The sequence below is a fragment of the Ursus arctos genome, unplaced genomic scaffold (genome assembly GCF_023065955.2).
Source record: "Ursus arctos isolate Adak ecotype North America unplaced genomic scaffold, UrsArc2.0 scaffold_20, whole genome shotgun sequence".
Taxonomy (NCBI): domain Eukaryota; kingdom Metazoa; phylum Chordata; class Mammalia; order Carnivora; family Ursidae; genus Ursus; species Ursus arctos.
The window spans coordinates 46,052,715-46,072,232 of record NW_026622875.1 but is presented as its reverse complement, the minus strand read 5'-3'; the positions used below and the strand labels follow the sequence as shown (position 1 = coordinate 46,072,232).

The following is a 19,518-nucleotide window of genomic DNA, read 5'->3' as shown; positions in this document are numbered from 1 at the left end:
CACTCTTGGGCCAAGATTCAACCACTAGGCTAGACTGCCCATCTAAATGTTATTTTATATGACATAAAATGCTATACGGCCAATTAGATCAGTTTGGGGAGCTCTCTAAATGAGGTTAGAGGTGAAAGGAGGACAAAGGCAGTATTTCATTGAAAAATATCAGCATAAGACAGTCAATCAGCCACCCCACTGACGGATACTGAGGACTTAAGACGTGTCAGCCTTCAACCAGGTGCAGGATGTGGAATTACCAGTAAGGCCCCAGCCCTCAAGGAACTTACAACACTGTTCTGGGCTGGGTTGTGCCCCCAGCCCCCAAATTCTTCCAATGAAGTCCTCAGCCCCAGTACTTGTATTTGGACATAGAGCCCTAAAGAAGATAATTACATTAAAAGGGGTTCATACGTGTGGGCCCCAAACCAATGTGGCTGGTGTCCTTATGAGAAAAGGAGATAGGACTCACACATGGACAGACGGAAGACCACATGAAGACCCAGGGGGAAAATGGCCATTTACAAGCCAAGAAAAGAGGCCTCCGGAGAAGGCACCTGCTGACCCCCTGATCTTAGACTTCCAGCCTCCAGAACCGTGAGAAGGAGATTTCTGCTGTTAAGCCTCTCAGTCCGCGGTACTTTGTTACGGCCGCCCTCGCGAACGGATACAAATACCGGATACTCACGCATGCTCATAAAGATACATGCACAAGGAAACCGAATAAAGCAGATTTTCTAACAGCAGAAAAACCCAGACAACTTTACTATCTATCCGGAGGAGACTGGTTAAATAAACTGTGGCTCTCCCACACAGAGGAATGTTCTGCAGCCAGTAAATGAGATCTGCTGGTGCAGATGGGGCAGGATCTTCGAATCATACCCTCGAGTGAAGAAAAGCAGAGCAGAACGTGGAGCCCAGCATCCATTACATAAATGGACAGATATACTAAAAACTCAGAAAGCTGCCTGCATCAAAGGTGGGGACCCGGAGTCACTTTTCACCGGGTGCCTTTTTCTAGGATTTGAATTTTTTTTTTTTAAAACCAGGAGCATGTGCCCCTCCCCTCCCAATCTAGAAGAATGAAAGTAAAATTGTGTGCTTATGTAAGCAGCCCACAGCCCACGAGCAGCAGGACTATCTAAGCCTGGGGTCGGCAAGCCACAGCCTGAGAAGCCAACCGGAGCTGTGGTCTGTTTTGTACAGCCTGCAAGCTAAGGACGATTCCTACGTGTTTCAAGGGCTGTAAAAGGAAAAAAAAAAAAAAAAAGAATATGCAACAGAGAGCTATATGTGGGCTGCAAAGACTAAATATTTATGTGATTCTTTACTGAAAAGTTTGCCGACCGCTGGGGTAAACAGCACGTTCGAAGCGGGGAAAGTTACCTGCGTCTGGAAGAGGTGGATGAAGGCTGCTCGGAGGGCAGACCCGGGCCGCCTCAAGGGTGGTCAGGGCTGGCACGCACGTCAAGGAGGGCCGTCCTGGCAGGCCGAACGGCAGGAGGACAGATGCGCGCAGAAGTCTCCAAGAAGGAGGTATCGGGGCAAAGGGAGGTCGGCTTCAACTGAAGAAGGGGTTGTAGGGGCACAGGACACGGTGTTAGGAATTCCACTGGTGCAGAACCGAGAGGCGCTGACCCAGATGCCAGCCTAAGGACGCGTTCTGGGTGAGCAGACGGCTTGCGGATCAGAATACTCAAAGGGAAAGGCACGGCGGCGATCACCGGTGCGCCAGTTTGATTTGGTGGGTAAAGAAAACTGGGGCACGGGTAAAAAAATGACCTGCCCGAGACCACACGGCTAGTAAGCCACCAGGTGGCCGGAAATGCTGCCCTTCCGCTCACTGCTCTTCCGTAGCCATCGAGAAGAGAAGGGGGGAGGAAGGAAAGACAGGAAGACCTGAGTCGAGATGGCTGGGGTGACAGAGGGGAAAATCAAGGGGGAATGGCAGAACTCGGGCTCTGCCTGAGCAGCTCTGGGAGGCGTGTGGGGTGGCCGGGGGCGGGGGGCCACAGAACTCTGAGCCGCAGCCTGCAGGAAGCATGGCGTGTCCCCTCCAACCTGGCAGGGACCTCATTAAGCACAGGCACAACCTGTTCCGTGTCTAATCAGGAGAAAGAAAATGGGACGTGACGGAGGAGGGGCATCTGCTCAGAGCCACGTTTCACCTGCTTGATTACACCTGCTTTTTTAAAATGGGCGCAGGTACTGATTCCAGAATGCCACTTCCAATCCGTAGCCTCCCCGAGGTCCATGATGAACACAGACTCATCCGTTCACAGGATCCTATCAAATACACCCCACGGCAGCGGACAGATGGCACTTTACAACCCTGACTAGGAGACCATCAGCATCCACAGACACCCAAGTATTTTCTTAAGACTTAAAAAAACTCCCGATCAATACTTAACGGTCGCTGAAGTAGCCCGGCCACGCACAAACACATCAGCGCTTGCCCTGAAGTGTGTAAGGAAAACCGTGCCCACCGGAGAGGTTTTCCTTTTGGTCAGGATTTAAAGGTACTTTTCCTCCTCTGGAGGCCTGTTGATGACTTCCATCTCTGCCTGGCTGGTTTTGAAAGCCGTTTCAGAAAAATAAAATGCAAACGGAAGAAGGAAGACGAACGTCCTGTCCTCCCTCCTTTTCAACTCTCCACAGAGAACTCTACGGCTGATCAGCGTGTACTGGTCCAGCGAGGAGGAGCGCTGCGCGCAGGGGAGGTAAAGGTGGATGGTCGGGACCAGCAGACACAGACTGAGCCGAAGAGGAGGAAGGAGACACACCAGAGAACAGCAGACACGTCTGTAGCCATCACCGGCTCAGGGAGAAGTGTGCGCTCCGACTGGCCACACCTGGCAGCGTCCACACAGCTGCCCACCCCCTCCTGTCCCAAGCAAGCAAACCTCCCCCTCCCTCCCGAAGAGCGAAGGGTACACAGAATAAATAAATGTGTACGCATTTATTAGCTAGTGTCGCTGGCTTCGTGGTTATGGAAGAAGGCTCAGCAAATGGGAAAGATGAAGGGCCATGGGCCAGCTGCAGAGAGGCTGGCAGCTTTGTGGTGCTACGTAGGGTTTATTCCCTCGATCAGGTGGCAAATCAAGCTGTCCCAAGACCACCTTTAGTAGCTGACCATCCCGGAAGGGCAGTGGCGGCTAGAGGCACCCGTCCATCCACAGGACACAGAGACTGCAAAGCTGCCCAGCAAGCCCTAACGCAGGTCACGTCTCGTGGTAGAATTCTGGGGTAACTCGTACCGTCGTCTTCTCTGAATTGTCTGACCTCTTATTAACAAGACTGTATCTTTTTATAACAAATAACAAGGTAGTCTTTTTTTTTTAATTCAAAACTTACGACATGTAGCTCTTACCAAACACCCTGCAGGATAAACCAACCTCAAACTCCATGTTTTGCAACATGCTTTATAGAAGAATTCAGTTCTTCTTGGGGCGCCTGAGAGCCTCAGTCGGTTAAGTGTCAGACTCTTGGTTTCAGCTCAGGTCATGATCTCAAGGGTCATGGGATCGGGTCCTGCGTCAGGCTCTGCATTGGGCATGGAGCCCACTTAAGATTCTCTGTCTCCCTCTGCCCTGCCCCCGCACCCTCCTCCCCACCTCCCTGTTTGCTCTCGTCTGTGTACACGTGCGCGCTCTCTCAAAAAAAAAAAAAAAAAAAAAAGGAGAATTGAGTTCTTTTCCCTGAAGTTGAGCCTGGTTCTGTGTCAACACTCATTTTCAGGGCAGGAAGACGTTTCCTGCCACAGATGTTCACATCACACGAGGGCGGAACTCTTCTAGCGGAGTTCCGCACACAATGTGCCCGCGAGCAGTGACTGGGCTGGCGGTCATGAGGGAAGCAGCGGTGGCCCTCCTCTGGTCGCAGGGACAGCGGGGGGACTTACTTGTCGACCAGCCCCTTCTGTTTCAGGATCCGGTACACTTCAGCGGAAGTCTGAGGTCCCTGGAGCTTCTGTCCATTCAACATCTCCTTCTCCAATTCCTCGATGGTCTTAAAAACAAGGACGAAAACACTAAAGTGTCTGACTCTTGGCTTCGGCTCAGGTCGTGATGTCAGGGTCATGAGATGGAGCCCCAGGCTGGGCTCTGCACTGAGTGCAGAGCCTGCTGGACTTTCTCGCTCCCTCTCCCCCACCATGCACATGTGCACACATGCACGTGCTCTCTCTCTCTCAAATAAATAAATCGTTAGGAAAAAAAAGACTAGAGAACCACTTATTTCGAGAGGAGAGCTGAGGGGAGCTGCCATTCTCCACTGTAAGCCACAGAAAGAGACACAAGCTAAAGGACTCAGGCTAAGTACTTTTAAGTGAAAGCAGACAAGTATCGGCAGGATATGCCCAGCAGGTGACAAATGCCTGCCTTGCCCCAGCCCAGGGCTCTCAATGCGGGTGGACAGGTCGGGGGAGGGCAGGCCAGGGGTTACCTTCCCAGTTCTGGCAAATGCCTCGGCCACCCTGCGGTTCCGGCCCCCATAGCAGGTGGTGATGAGGTCGGCCACGCCGCAGCTCTCCAGGAAGGTGGCCGTGGACACCTGGCCCTTGCAGAAGATCCTGGCGAAGGCGATCATTTCCATGAGCCCCAGGCGGATGACGGCAGCTTTGGTGTTGTCCCCGCTGTGGAGGCCGTCGCAGAACCCAGCTCCCACCGCTACAATGTTCTGTGAAGGAGACAAGGAAGCCCCGGGATGCCTGTCACACACCGGCCACAGACAAGGCTGCCGGAGGGTGGGGGGAGGGGGGGGGCAGGGACCCCTGGCCCACCCTCAGAACGTTCCACTGGTTCCCGCACAGCCCCAGCTTCTGCTCTTGCGCCCTGACTGCCAGTAGTGAAAGCAGGCACCAGGCTTCTACGCTCCCATTTACAGGACCAAGAGCCCAGGTCTGGGCTTAGTAGGAAGCAGGAGTTAAGGGAGAATCAGCCAGAGAATTAGAATGGTTGACTGTAGGCTCTGGTTAGATACTGTTTGGACAAACGGCCTTTTTTTTTTTTTTTTTTTTTTTGAATCGAATGCCTTACTGAATTACTAACATTCACGTGGAAAGGTATGCAGGTCAGCAGTGTACAGCTTGGTGATATTCTCACAAACTGAACACGCCCTTTTAACCAGCACATAACCAGTGCCCCGGAAAGCCACCCTCACACCCCTCCCAGTCCCCACCCCCACAAAGGTAACCACTCTTCGGACTTCCAACAACATAGATTTGTTTCACCTGTCTTTAAATTTGATAGGAGTAGAATCATATGTAATCATGTGTCTATCTTTGTCTCAATTCGACATCACGTCTGTGAGATTTAGCTGTATTTTTACATATAGCATATTTATTTTCATTGCTGCAGTGTATTCTTTTTTTATTTAGACTGAATTAATTAGCATATAGTGCAGTTAGTTTCGGAGGCAGAGTTCAGGGTTCCGTGAGTTGTACAGAACACCCTTGCTCTTGGCGTTCTACTGTGTGAATACAGTACCACTTTTTTCAGCCATTCTCTTGCTAATTGGCAATGGAGTAGTTCCCAGGTTGGGGCCACTGCAAATGGTGCTGCTGTGGCCAGGCTGGCGCAGGGCCCTGGGTAACCACACACAGGCATGTCTGTTGGGTGTGTGCCTGGGAGTGGAGCTGCTGGGTCAGTACGTCTGCAAGTGTGCTGTTCGAGCTTCGGCCTTTTGTTTCCTTTAATTACCCCTGTACAAGCATTCGTGGCCCCCCCCCCCCCTCCCGCACGGCCCTCTGCTACACACAAGGCAGATAAGACCGAGACCTGCCTCTTCAGAAGCTGATAATCTGGTTCAAGGATCAGCACACTAAGGGCCAACTGCCTGTTTCTGGAAATGTCTGGAAGCCAGGCGCCCCTGCTCGTTTGCATATCATCTGTGGTTGCCTTGGCGCTGTTAACAGCAGATTTGAGTTCTTGTGACATAGACCGTATGGGCCACAAAGCCCACAGCATTTCCTATGTGGCCCTTACAGAAAAAGTTTGCCAACCTCTGGCCTAATAGGAAAATAAAATGGGCGCACATAATTATAACCTGGGCAGAAAGTGATATCCCGCAAAAGGGACTGAAAATCTGATTTTCATTTCAATCTATGTGTACTAAGCATGCCCTGTGTATGCAGGGCCCAGAGAGTGGTGCTGGGGGAAGTGGGGGCTGAGGGTGCCCCCAGGGAGGAGCTGCCAAGACAGAATGAGACACAGAGCTTGTCCCCAAAGAGCTGATGATACAACTGGCAAAACAGGTAGCAAAGTGCATCAAGGATAAGGGTGTGCTGAGTGGTGGCAGAAGCCACAAGTTTCATTTCAAAAGCCGGGAAGGCTGCGTGGAGGAGGTGGCATCTGAGCTGGGCCTCAAATCCCATGTAAAACCAAGCAACCATATATGACAAGTAATGTCTGCATGTGCCCACTCGTTTGGGACTTCGGTCAAGTCCCCGGGTTCCCAGCCCTGTCCACTTCACCAGTTCCTTCACTGAGAACGCTTGATGCCAGGGAATATGCCAAGTACGCTGCCTCTGTCTAACCACACTAGCATTTTTCCATACTACCTGGTGACTACCTACGAATTTGTGCCTGGAAAGATCTTAAAATACGAAGCTAATTGGTAACGAACAGGAAATGAAATAAGCACATCTTTTCCTAAAATAAATAAATAAATAAATAAATAAATAAATAAATAAATAATTTTTTAAAATTAATTAAAGAATATCTCTCAAAACATCAGGCCTATAAAATTTGAGGGAGGAGGTTAAAAACAGAACAAAGCGGCGAGGAAAATGTCTTCTGTGGTTGATATGCAGTTTCTAATAAAATACATCAAACACAGCATTGATGCGGCCAGGCGCACCCCGAGAAACAGAGCTGGCCATTTAAACACAGCTATCGCTCACCAGGAGACCGAAGACACTAAGCCATTGCCAATGAAAAAGGAACCCCCCCCCCCAAAAAAAACCACTGAGCCCTGCTGAAGCTTTTGTCTACTCCCAACACACCAATAAAAAAGTACCCTCTCTTCCAAGCTTCGGGGGCAGAATGAAGAGGGGCTAGAACAGGGGATGGGAGTGGAGGGCGCCCAAAATCTATCTTGTTCTCTTCCTCAGGAATAATCCCAGGGCTCACTCTGGCTGCTGGCTATTCTCGCGGTTACTGACATGGAAAGGGAAGAGTAAAACAATTATTCTCTATAAAAGGATCAGAAAGCTGGCTGAGCACGGGCAGATTTTAGACGAATTTGCTCTCTTTCTGTGCTCCAGAGGGCCTCCCGGGGAGGTGGTGAGCTGTTCTAACAGACCAACAAAGTAGCTTCCAGGTGGATCACTCACCCCCTGACAAAGGCCGCACTCCAGGTAGACCCCACTTCCCACAGCGGCAGGCAGAGCTGACAAGGAATTGGGTCAATGGGGTTTTCTGCATTCACAGCCCGAGCAGAGGGCCTATGTTTTCCTATGGTACTAACTTCTTTCTTTCTTTTTTTAAAGATTATTTATTTATTTATTTGACAGAGAGAGAGAGAGAGAGAGAGAGAGCCAGTGAGAGAGGGAACACAAGCAGGAGAAGTGGGAGAGGAAGAAGCAGGCTCCCAGCGGAGCATGGAGCCTGATGCAGGGCTCGATCCCAGAGACCTGGGATCAGGCCCTGAGCCGAAGACAGAGGCTTAACGACTGAGCCACCCAGGCGCCCCACTGAGCCACCCAGGCGCCCCCCCTACGGTACTAACTTCTGTCTGTACCTGCAAAAGCCTCCCAACCCCTTCCTGCCACACAGGCAATGGAAACTATGGGTTTCATCGCCCGACTGCACCCATCCCTCCCCAAGTACCTGCTGCGCGTGCTCACCGACACAGGAAGTGGGCAGCCCCTGGCCTGGCACACTCCTTAGGCTCTGGAAGCCTCCCGCGAAGAGGAGAGGAGAGAGGCAGTGGGAAAGGAGCCCCAAGATGCTGAGGGGCGAAACAACTCCCTAACCTCTTAGGTGGGGCACAAAGCAAAGACGAGCTGGGGATGGTAGGAACACCCAAGGGCTGGGTCCAAGCGATGAGGGAACAGAAGGCAAGCTGAGGCGGACACCCTGCAAACCCCCCCCCCCCGGGATATATGCAGCATTTCTCAGGCACTCCTGGCTGCCCTAAAGGACAAAGAAACAGTTAACCTAGAGAGACCACAATCTTGCAAGACTTAGGTCTCCCTTCGTTTGTAAATGTCTTAGCAGTTTACAAGAACGAAGCACTTCTATCACTAACCTAGATTCCAGAAGGGAACGTAAATACAACTAAATGTCTTATAGCCTGCAGACCACAGACAGATAATTCTAGGAATCCAGGAAGTTCCCAACTATCTTCCTGTTAACGCCCTGGTAGAGGGAAAAACCACCTTAACTTGACAATAGCAAGGCCTCCCGCATCCTAGGAATCTTCTTTAACATATGAAAGTATTTTCTCAACCTCCCCTTTTCCTCACCTCCCCCAACCCCATGGTAATATAATCAGCCACCCCTCACAACCCTAGGGCAGCAGCTCTTTATGCCCACGAGTCCTGTCCCCATGCTTTAATAAACCACCAATTTTGCACCCAAGAGGTCTCAAGAATTCTTTCTTGGTTTTCAGCTCCAGACTTCACGCCCCTGAACCGCACCTACATTCCACAACCTCATCACAAGCAGACCCAGACAACCCTCCTGGCAGAGCAGCCGGACTAAGGAAGCCAGGGGGAGACACCGGAAGCACATGCACTGATACCCGGATGGTCTCTGGCCTCTGGTTCTCACTCTGCCTCTCCGCTGTGTGACCTTGGGACAATGACCCCACCTCTCTGAGCATTCTGGGCCTCAGGGATAAAATTCAGGGTTTGAATAAAATCTTTCAAGGCCCTATATGCACCCCAATGTTCATAGCAGCAATGTCCACAATAGCTAAATCGTGGAAGGAGCCGAGATGCCCTTCAACAGATGACTGGATTAAGAAGTTGTGGTCCATATATACAATGGAATATTACTCAGCCATCAGAAAGAACGAGTTCTCAACATTTGCAGCAACATGGATGGCACTAGAGGAGATAATGCTAAGTGAAATAAGTCAAGCAGAGAAAGACAACTATCATATGATTTCTCTCATCTATGGAACGTAAGAACTAGGATGATCGGTAGGGGAAGAAAGGGATAAAGAAAGGGGGGGGTAATCAGAAGGGGGAATGAAACATGAGAGACTATGGACTATGAGAAACAAACTGAGGGCCTCAGAGGGGAGGGGGATGGGGGAATGGGATAGACCAGTGATGGGTAGTAAGGAGGGCACGTATTGCATGGTGCACTGGGTGTTCTACGCAACTAATGAATCATCGAGCCTTACATCGGAAACCAGGGATGTACTGTATGGTGACTAACATAATATAATAAAAAATCATATATATATATATATATATAAATCTTTCAAGGCCCTTCTGGTGGTGACATTCCTCCAGGAAAGCTGCCTTGAGCTGTGGCCTGCCCTGAGGCTGTAGATAAGTGGGATGGTCCCAAGGCAACAAAGAGACACCTAGGGACAGGCAGGGGGACTGAGAACAGAGGCCAGGAGGCCAACTGTAGGGCGAGGCTGCTGAATTTACCATGGCAACATGCCAAGGCCTAGGCTCCAAACAGTGAGACTGCTGAAATGGCTCTCTGCCGCCTCCTGGACCGTCTCCGGAGGGTGACCCCTTCACAAGGTGGAGGTTACTTGATGAACCAACCTCAGTACATGACTACAGACTGAATGAGAGATACAACGACTTCCTTCCAACAAGGGGCTCCTAGACACAGAGGAGGAGAGAGGGATTATTGACGAAGGGCCTACAGCGCGCCCATGGTGCACACCGTCTCCTCTGAATTCTCCTGACAACCCAGGCTCACGTGTCCCTCGCCTCCTGGCTGGCTCACGGAGGTTCAGCGGCTTACCGAGAACACCCTATCGGTGAGTGACACCGTCTGGGTGCCTGGCTCCACAGGCCCGCTCTGTTTCCTGCACCTTGCCTCTTCCGTGGTCTGGCAAACTTGGCCTGGCCACTCCCACCCTGCATTGGGTCGGAGACCTTCCTGAACCCTCTGCAATCAGATGTCAAAGGGGAGTACCTCTCTGGCCTGCATGTAGGCTTGGGAGATAAAAGGGCAGGCTTAGGAGAAGAACAGATTTTGGGGGGAAAGTAACAAAAATGACAGTTAACCCTCTTGAACTGCTCTAAGGGCTTCCAGTATTATTACCTGGTTTAATCTTTACAACGTTCCTACAAGGCAGGCCCCATGATTATGCTCAGGCAGAGGTAAAGAAACTCCCACACACAGAGTAAGCAGCGGGCCCCAGGTCACACGGTGGGTACCTACAGGACCAGGCTGCCTGGCCCCAGAGTTCTCTCCGGGGGGGGGCAGATCACACTGTGCTGCTCTAGGTCCGTGAATGAAAGGCACAGAGGGGCCACCTAAGATTCAAGATAAGAACTTTCTAACAGGAAGAGCTGACCTCACCTAACCAAAAGGACCTGGAGGTAAAGGCGTGAGCTCTCAGTCACTGGAAGCATCCGAGCAGGAGCTGTGTGGATGAGCGCTGAGCTCTAGAGCAATGCTTCTGACCTTTCGTGTCACTGCTCTCAGAGAAAAGACAGATGACGGTGCCCATGGCCTGGGACTGCAGCCGCTCTCTTGGCCCTTCTGTGACCTCTTCACTGCAGGGCACACAGGTGAGGACTACCTCAGTTTCCCCTAGATGGCTGACCTCCCCACGGTAGGGGCGGGGCGGGGGGAAGAGGAGCAGAAGGCCACTGCAGGGTAAACTCCTCCTTTCCAAGGGGATCCTGGGCATGGATCCAGTTTAATCGCCTTATGATAGATCTTAAAACCCTCACTCTTTCCCTCTACCACTTATCACTGTCAAAAGAAAAATATACACACTGAGCCAGTCAGATCGTGTTTGAATAGCATCCGAGCAGATGTCCTCTGAGATCGCTCAGCTGTGAAAGTTATCATTATCCACTGTGCATTTAAATCTGCTTTAAACTATTCTGGAGCTAAAAATACCATGATTTGCAGAAGACAGACATGCTTAAGCCCTTCCCCATTTCCTGGGTTATGGCAATACTCAGAGGCAATCATTCCCCCTGAAGTGCTGTCTTTGCAATTCTCAACGGGAGGGGTGCGGAGGGGGAGGGCAGCGGCTGCGGATGGGACTCCGTTCCTTCTACTCCTAGCCTTCCCCGGAAAGAATGCAAAAAGAGTGGAGAAGCTACCCGGTCCAGGCTACCTGCGGGTTATGCAAACTCTCTCACCACCTAGGACGCAGGGCTCCAGTGAAACCCAGGCTGCAGTCACTACTTCCTGTGCCGCCAACACTCCATCTGATTCTGCCTGACCCCCGCTCCTAGGGCTCTGGGCCGAAGGAAGAACTCTGCAGAGTGTAGGCTGACCACGGGCAAGGCACCATGGTATGGCCTGCAGGTCAGGCTCTGCATAAGGCAGCCCAGCTGAAGTTCAAGGAAGGCTGAGGGTCAAGCCCACAGTTAGCCCACCAGGCAGGGCACCCTGATAAGAAGCGGCCTTAGCTACAGCAGTGATGTCCAGTAGAAGCTTCTGGAATGATGTCAATGTTTTCTGTCTGCTCATCCAACAGAGCAGTCGCTTAGCCACTGAGACTCAGTGAAGTCTCATGTGGCAACTGAGTCTTTGAAATGGGGCTACTGTGACTCAGAAACGGAACTTGCGATTTTTTTTTTAAGGTTTCGTTAATTCGAATATAAACACAAATAGCCACATATGGCTAGTGGGATCCAGCAGTGGCCCTGGCTAGACACTAAGCCCGAGGCTGTGCTTCACAGTGTGGTTTATCTCAGCTAAAGCTCTGGAAGAAACTTATATGCCCAGCTATCAGGGATGTTTAATCTCACAACAGAACAGCCCTGCAAAGGGAATGTCATGTGGCTGTGACACAGGGTATGGGGTTATCCCCCCATCCACTCTCCTCTTCCAGAGTCATAAGAGTCCCTGACTTTCATGCAAGTATATGGCTGACCAAGGGAGAAAACAAACAAACAAAAAACCATTTCCTAACGTCCCTTGCAGCTAGGTACAGTCACAGTTAAATACTGCCCACTGAGATGAAGCCAAGTTATTATATTGGACTCCCCAGAACCTGCCTTAAAGGACAGCTGTCACATGCCCTTTATCCTTTCTTTTTTTCCACCCTACGACCTGGGAGGCAGATGTGACAGTTGGAACTCTGGTCACCACTTTGGAACATGAGGACAATGGGCTACCCTTGTGAGCAGGAAGGCACCTGAGTCCCTAAGACTTCTGTGGAATGGAGCTATCACATGGATTCAGAATTTTTACGTAAGAAAGAAATTAACTTCTACTGTGTTCAGCCACTATTACTTTGGGTCTCTGTTAATGAAACCTAATCCTGATAAAGCATCTGTTAAAAATGATAACGTAAGTTGAGCTGTGCAGTTATGATTTTTGTGCTTTTCTGTAAGGAGTGCCACTTAAAATTTACATTAAAACTAACAAAAATATACCCTCAGTGAAAGAAGCCACAAGCAGAAGAGTAGACACTAGACAACTTCATTATGAAAGTTCTAGAAAATGCAAACTGCAGTGCACAAAGGCAGATCAGTGGCTGCCTGGCTAGGGTAGGGACTGAAAAGGGACACAGAGAATTGCTTGGGGATGGTGGAAATGTTCCGTATTATGGAGGTGATTTTCAGGGTATATGCGCACAGCTGTTAAAACCCACTGTATTAGGGGACACCTGGGTGGCTCAGTCAGTTGGGCATCTGCCTTCAGCTCAAGTCATGATCCCAGGAGAGTCCCGCATGGAGTCCCGCATCAAGTCCTGCATCAGGCTCCTTGCTCAGCGGGGAGCCTGCTTCTCCCTCTGCTTGCTGCTCCCCCTGCTGTGTTCCCTCTCTGACAAATAAATAAATAAAATCTTAAAAAAAAAAAAACAAACACCCCACTGTATTAGGTACTTTAAATGGATGCAGTTTAATGTACATGACTTAGGCTTAAATAAAGTTGATATTTAAAAAAAAAATTCCCTTACTGGAGATTAATACAGGCCAGAGGTAAAGGACATTCTGAAGGCAGCAAAATACACCTGCTACAAAATGATTCTGCGTAAAACTTTACATCTTCTTTTTGGTTTTATCCTTGTAGTGAGCTGTTTACTTTTTTTTTTTTTTTTTTTTGTAATTCACATGCCCTCACATTTTTGAGCACCAAAAAAAGAGTGTACATTTCTTTGACTGCTAGAATGGAGATTACTAAAGACTGTTAATTTAATGTGAAAGAGTAAAACATGTCAAACTATTTGAACAGTAAGATCCGGTTTTTTTTTTTTTTTTTTTTAAGATTTTATTTATTTATTCGACAGAGATAGAGACAGCCAGCGAGAGAGGGAACACAAGCAGGGGGAGAGGAAGAGGAAGACGCAGGCTCATAGTGGAGGAGCCTGATGTGGGCCTCGATCCCATAACGCCGGGATCACGCCCTGAGCCTAAGGCAGACGCTTAACCGCTGTGCCACCCAGGCGCCCCACCGGTTTTTGTTTTTAAAAGGGGCCATATACATATACGTACACTCACTAAAAAAGACTGGAAGGGTATAGAGAAAACAACAGTGGTGCCACTCATCTCAGGATTATTGATTTTCACTTTCTTTGCGTCCTTCAGTTGTGTGAAACACAATGAATGTGCACTACTTTTATAATCAGAAAACAACGACAAACTATTACTTATGGAATAAAAGAAACGTACGTCCATTTGTCCTTGCTTTGTTAGCCTCTGACAAGGGAGGGCTTTGTTTTGTTCAACTGGACACAAACGAAAAAAGTCAGGCTGTCCATAGGAACCAAAGAACACCAGGCTAAGATTCTTGGAACCTGCCTTCAAACACTCCATCTGTGCCAATATTTGCTACATCTGAGTGATTTAATCTCTCTGGATCTCTGTCTCCTTATCTGTACGACCCAGTGGTTAGACCCAGTTACTGCCAAAAATGCCTGTTTCTCAGTTTTCAAAAATCCCAGCTCTGATGCAAGCTGCCAGGAATGATGGTAACTGATCCCGTTTCAAAGGATAGCCAGAGGAAGGATGATAAATGGAGCTCAACCCCCATCTGTCTCTGCCCCCCACGAACCACTCTCTGTGCCGGTGGCAGGCACAGATCCACGTACAGGTTTCCTGCCAACAAAAATGAAAAGCCAGTCTAAGTTCAGACACAAAACCAGCATGAGGTCCCATTAGCTGAAGCTTTTCCAGAACCCTCCATCTAGAAGCTTTCTTCTCCCCTCAAGCCCCCTTTGTTCTGGGCAGGATCTCGCAGGTTCTCCAGCCACCACCAAAAATACACAGTCACTTAAATCCTGTTTTGGGGTAACACAGGCTGGTGCTGAACAATCAGGCGTTCAGGATACCCCCGCTATCAAGTGCTCATTAGTTTAATGAAGGACTATTAAAAACACATAAAAATCTCCACCAAAAACCACACAAAGCAGCCAAAGCCAGTGCCTTAACTGTGTGAGAGGGCCTGCCCGTAACGTGAAGACTGCCCCACACAAACGTTCGGAAACACGGCCGCGTGCTGCTCCTGGGAGCCCGAGCCCCTCACTGGCTTTCCCTCTTCAAATCCTCACTGTACAGGGACACGTGACCACACAAACACACGAGCTACGAATTCTAGAGTGGTTTTAAACTCAGACAAGAAGCAAGGATGTATGTACGATCAGGAGAAAGAGGGGAAAGGCGGTCTTTGGATTCTTGTCTTTTCAGCATACTTTCTATCTTTGCCAATTCTACCTAAGCCAGATTGCCTGACTTCCTTCCTGAGGTGCTCAAATTCCTGAAAAGCAGCTTTTGCTACAAAAGAAATGACTCAAAAGTGCCTCAGAGGGGGGTATTCATTCACAGTGAGGCGCTTTCTTTCTTTTTTTTTTTCTCGAGAAGGCAGCTGGTTCCAGTGGGAGAAGGGTCAGAAAGGGCAGCCCAGCTCCCCACGGGCTGTTCCCCAGCGTCAGGCTGGAGAGGGCCCCGCCACCACCACGACTTCCACAGGCCGAGTGGAACAGGTCAGCAGCCCGTGTGGAACCTCTTCCCTCTACCCTCCCAAGCCACTGGCCAAGAGAAGCTGCTTCTTTCATTGGACCATTTCCCTTCACGGACAAAGATAAAACTATTCTTAGAAAAGCCTTTGTCAGCAGCTGACTATTTTCCTTTTAAAAACAACCACCAACCACGCAAACAAATGGAATGAACAGCATAATTCAGAGGGAGGAAGTCCCTTCCCCACTCAAGACAATGTGTAAGAGAAATATATGAATTCATGGGGGGGGGAAGCTTTGCTCCCCTGTAAAACTCCACGATCAAGGTACTCCCCATGCTTTTTAAATACTAATGCTGCCAATTTCCAAAAGAACAAAACACCATACCTCCCCGCCTGCCCAGATTTACAAATGAAAGCAAAGCCCACTGGAAGAGGAAGTCCAACCACCCAGGACAGGCTGGGGTAAAACAGGAAGTGATGAACAAGGCTCTCAATTCAGGATTCTTCTCCGAAGTACAAGCCCAGAACACAGAGCCCACGCTTCAGGCTCGGCTTCCGTACTGCGGACAGTGGCCTGGGCGCGATCACCTCCTCTCCTCGAGCAGAAATAACAAGGCCCACTTTACCTTAAGAGCACCACAAAGTTCGACAGTGTCTGCGTCGTCAACCACAGTAATTCGAAAATTTGGAGTCTGCAGTAGTTCTTTGAAGAGAAGGCCATTCTCCATTATTTTGCTGCCTGTTGACAGGTTAGAAAAAGAGGGAATTAATAGGAATGCTTCATCTTAATTTCCACATCTAACAGTTTCAAATGTTTTTCTTATTACAATAAGCACTGTATATTCATCACAGAAAATGTAGAAAATTCAGGAGTAGAAATAGAAAATAAAAATATTCCGTAATTCTACCACGAACGATCCTTAGCAATTTGGCAGGTGTCTTTAACCTACTGAAATATGAATATACATAGTTCTTCTCAGAATTGGGAACATAATGTAATTCATGATCTGCCTTTCCCCATTTTGTGGCACGAGTAATTTTCAATGACATATTTGCTACATCATTTTAAATAGCTGCTTTGTGTTTTACTGTGCACATGTGTTCTAAATTATCTAAGTATCTTTCTATGTTTAATACCTAAAACTGTTGCAACTTTCTGCTACCCTAAACACATGGGAAGGCAACTTCCATGTTTACATTTGTAACAGATTCACATTCAAAACCACCTACCCTGGGGCGCCTGGGTGGCACAGCGGTTAAGCACCTGCCTTCGGCTCAGGGCATGATCCTGGCGTTATGGGATCGAGCCCCACATCAGGCTCTTCAGCTATGAGCCTGCTTCTTCCTCTCCCACTCCCCCTGCTTGTGTTTCCTCTCTCGCTGGCTGTCTCTATCTCTGTCAAATAAATAAATAAAATCTTTAAAAAAAAACACCTACCCTGTCCTTTCCCCTGGAAAAGAGTGCATTCCCTTCTACTAATGTTAGGCTTGACCACGCGAAGTGCTTGGACTCAAAGCAAATGGGGCGTATTTCCCCACCCCTTAACTTTGGGCTCAGTCATGTGATCTGCTCTGGTCAACAGGACATGAGCAGACATGACCCAGGGGATACTTCCAGCCCACTCATGCAGAAGTAGGGCTGGTTTCCTTGTACCTCTGCCTTCAATGTGAGAAGAACATTCCCTGGCTAGCCCGCTGGGCCCGGCAGGAAGATGAGAGACACATGGAGCGGAGCCACCCAGCCCAGCAGCCCCAGCCAAGGGCAGCCCACCCCCAGGGGACCCCCAGGTGTTAGCTGTGCTTACTTTGTATGCCACTGAGATTCTGTGATCGATACTTAGCGTCACTGGGGCAACAGAGAACCGATACAAACACCAACAACTATTCTCAGTGACTAACCGGTGGAAGATGGAAAGGGTACATTCTAAGAGTACCGCTTTTTGCTATGGCTACCTCCTGTCTCCTGGGACAGCCCCGGCAATGGGATGGAGGCTCTGTAGTTTTTACTTTTCCTTTTGTTTTGTTCAGGGACTTGGGATTAAAACTAAGACGAACACAGACGAAACTTTACATGTAAAGCCTGGTGTGAAATCTGCTCTGATCGGGCAGGGTGCAGGGTGGGGTGGGGTGCGGCTTGGCTCTGGGGAGGCCCTGGAAACCAGATGATAAACCTTGCCAGCCACGTCCTGGCTCCCAAGTCAACGCTAGCACACAGAGATGGCAGAGAGCTCACTGTGGGTGACAGTATGGGGGCTCTGCCTGCCTCTAGGTTCCCAAGCTTGTTCCCACACAGTCACCTGGGGGTCTTTAACTAACCCAACGCCCAGGCCACATCCCAGGCCAATTTAAGCAGTCTCCGAGGTGGGGCAAGCATCAGTAGCTTTTAAAGCTCCCCAGATGACTCCGGCAGACAAGTTCTCAAACCTTCGAGTTCACCGGCTCCGGGTTCAGCTTCCTCATGAGTGAAATGCTATGACACCCTCAGGATTGTTGTGGGGTTAAATTAGAAGGTGTGGAAAGAGCCTCTTAGAGCACACAGAGGTCCTACAGAATAACGATGGGGAGAACCGACATATGCTTATGACTGATGTTCCCCAATTATACGTAGCACGCCCAGAGAGGTTTACCAACTTGCCCAGGGTCATACAGCTCATAGGAGGCAGAGCCCAATTCTAACTCAGGTGCTTTGGCTCCGGGACCCATGCTCTGACTCTCTATGCTACGCTTCCTCATGGGGGTGGGGAGGTCAACCAGCAAAACCCAAAAAACATCACAGAGCTGTATTCTTCCAGTGAAGAAAAAAAAAAGATGATTGTCAACAATTACGGTTACACCTATAAGTAATATAATGTCAAAATAATCCAGCAGAGATAGATGATGGATACACAGGGCTCATGACACTGTCCGACCTCTCCTTCTTGTCTTCTTTAAAGAAACTGTCCGTAATAAAATGTTTAAAATCTTTACACCCAATACTTAGAAACACATTTTCTATTCTACAGGCATTGCTATTATCTATTATTTAGGTGAGTTCTCCAAATATTAGAAGTGTGTCCGTTTGAGCAAACTGCCCTCTTCCTTTTTCAAACAGTCCACCAGATCATGTGGGTGATTCTGTGCAACACTGTTGCATCACCTGGGTTGGGTAAACTAGCCCCCAGCCTCCACATCATGACGTCATTACTGTCTTACTCCTGCGTCCCTCACGGGGGGCCACGGCTCAGTGCCTCCAACACGAAGGACAACCGTGAGCACCACAGACAAGCCCCTCGCTCAGGTCACTGGAATCCAGCTGTCTGCAGCTAGAAGCGAGCTGCTGCTGTGAGCAATCGGACAGATTGCTCAGGCAGGGAGAAGGGCACTCTCCATCTACCACTGACACAGGTGGGGTCTGCCGGGTCCTCTGTGGCTGCAAATTATTATACACAGTGTCCCTTAGAGGGGTGGGCTTGATTTACCGCGATCTCACTTTTTCTCATATGTACTTTAAAAAAATTATTATTTTAAGTCACAGCTAGAAAAGCACTAACTGTATTATTACCAACCATAAGTAGTAATGAGGGAAGCAGGGACGCAGACCATCTGGTCCAGAACGGGTAATGAATGCCCAACAGCCACGGGGAAGGACAGCCCCAAACTCAATATGAACCAAAGACAGGGAAATCTCTCTTCTGTTTCATGCCAAGTTGTAGGATAATCCACCTCTGTAGTATGACACCTTCAAGCCCTCCTTTCAGTGTGTGATTCCATATCTGTGTGCTTGGAAGCTCTGCAAGGAGCTTGTGTACCCTCGACACTTAGCAGATGCTGCATACATAACAGGCTTTGAAAAACATCTGTGAGGTGGCAGTGAAAGTCTCCAGTTCTGGAAGTCAGTCCCAAGAACGAGGGAACTCTCACCGCAAGGGGGCACCACAGTTCACCATGCCAGTTGGTATTTTTACAAGCTACTGAAAAACAAGGCTGTTTTGTTGTCTTCCACAGAAGATTCCAGTGGGCTAAAAGTCCTGAATCTACCATAATGAAGAATAGGTTGGTTGCTAATGTCATCAAGAAAGGAGATCTGGATTAATAACCACAGTGCAATTATCAAATGCAGGAGATTTAATGTTGGTACAATTACCTAACACACAACTCACATTCCAATCTCACCAATTAGTACAATGCTGTCTTTCATGGCAACCTTCCCTCCCCCAGTCCAGGATCCTACTGCGTTTGGCAGGCACGTTTTGTCTTTAATCCAGGACACTCCTTAACCTTTCGTTGTCTTTCATGACAGTGGCATTTTTGAAGAGTGCAAGCCAGCTGTTGTGTAACGTGTCTTTCACTTTGGGCTTGTCTGTTACTTCCTCATGAGGGGTTAAGTTCAGGTTATATAAGACAACTTAGTAAATACCACCTTTGGGTTTTATCCTCCTTTCAATGTTTTACTTAATTTAATTCAGGTCACTGTTGCCAA

General features: G+C 49.0%; 1 protein-coding gene across 1 annotated transcript in view; it reads right to left on the bottom strand.

Moving 5' to 3' along the window:
* The window catches only part of GPD1L (glycerol-3-phosphate dehydrogenase 1 like), a 59,751-nt gene that overhangs the window by 4,809 nt on the left and 35,424 nt on the right, over nt 1-19,518 (bottom strand). The window contains exons 5-7 of the mRNA XM_026496847.4: nt 15,686-15,798; nt 4,435-4,668; nt 3,893-3,999 (exon numbers count right to left, since the gene is read on the bottom strand). Of these exons, the coding sequence (XP_026352632.1) occupies nt 3,893-3,999; nt 4,435-4,668; nt 15,686-15,798 (454 nt within the window). The remainder of the gene's footprint in view (nt 1-3,892; nt 4,000-4,434; nt 4,669-15,685; nt 15,799-19,518) is intronic.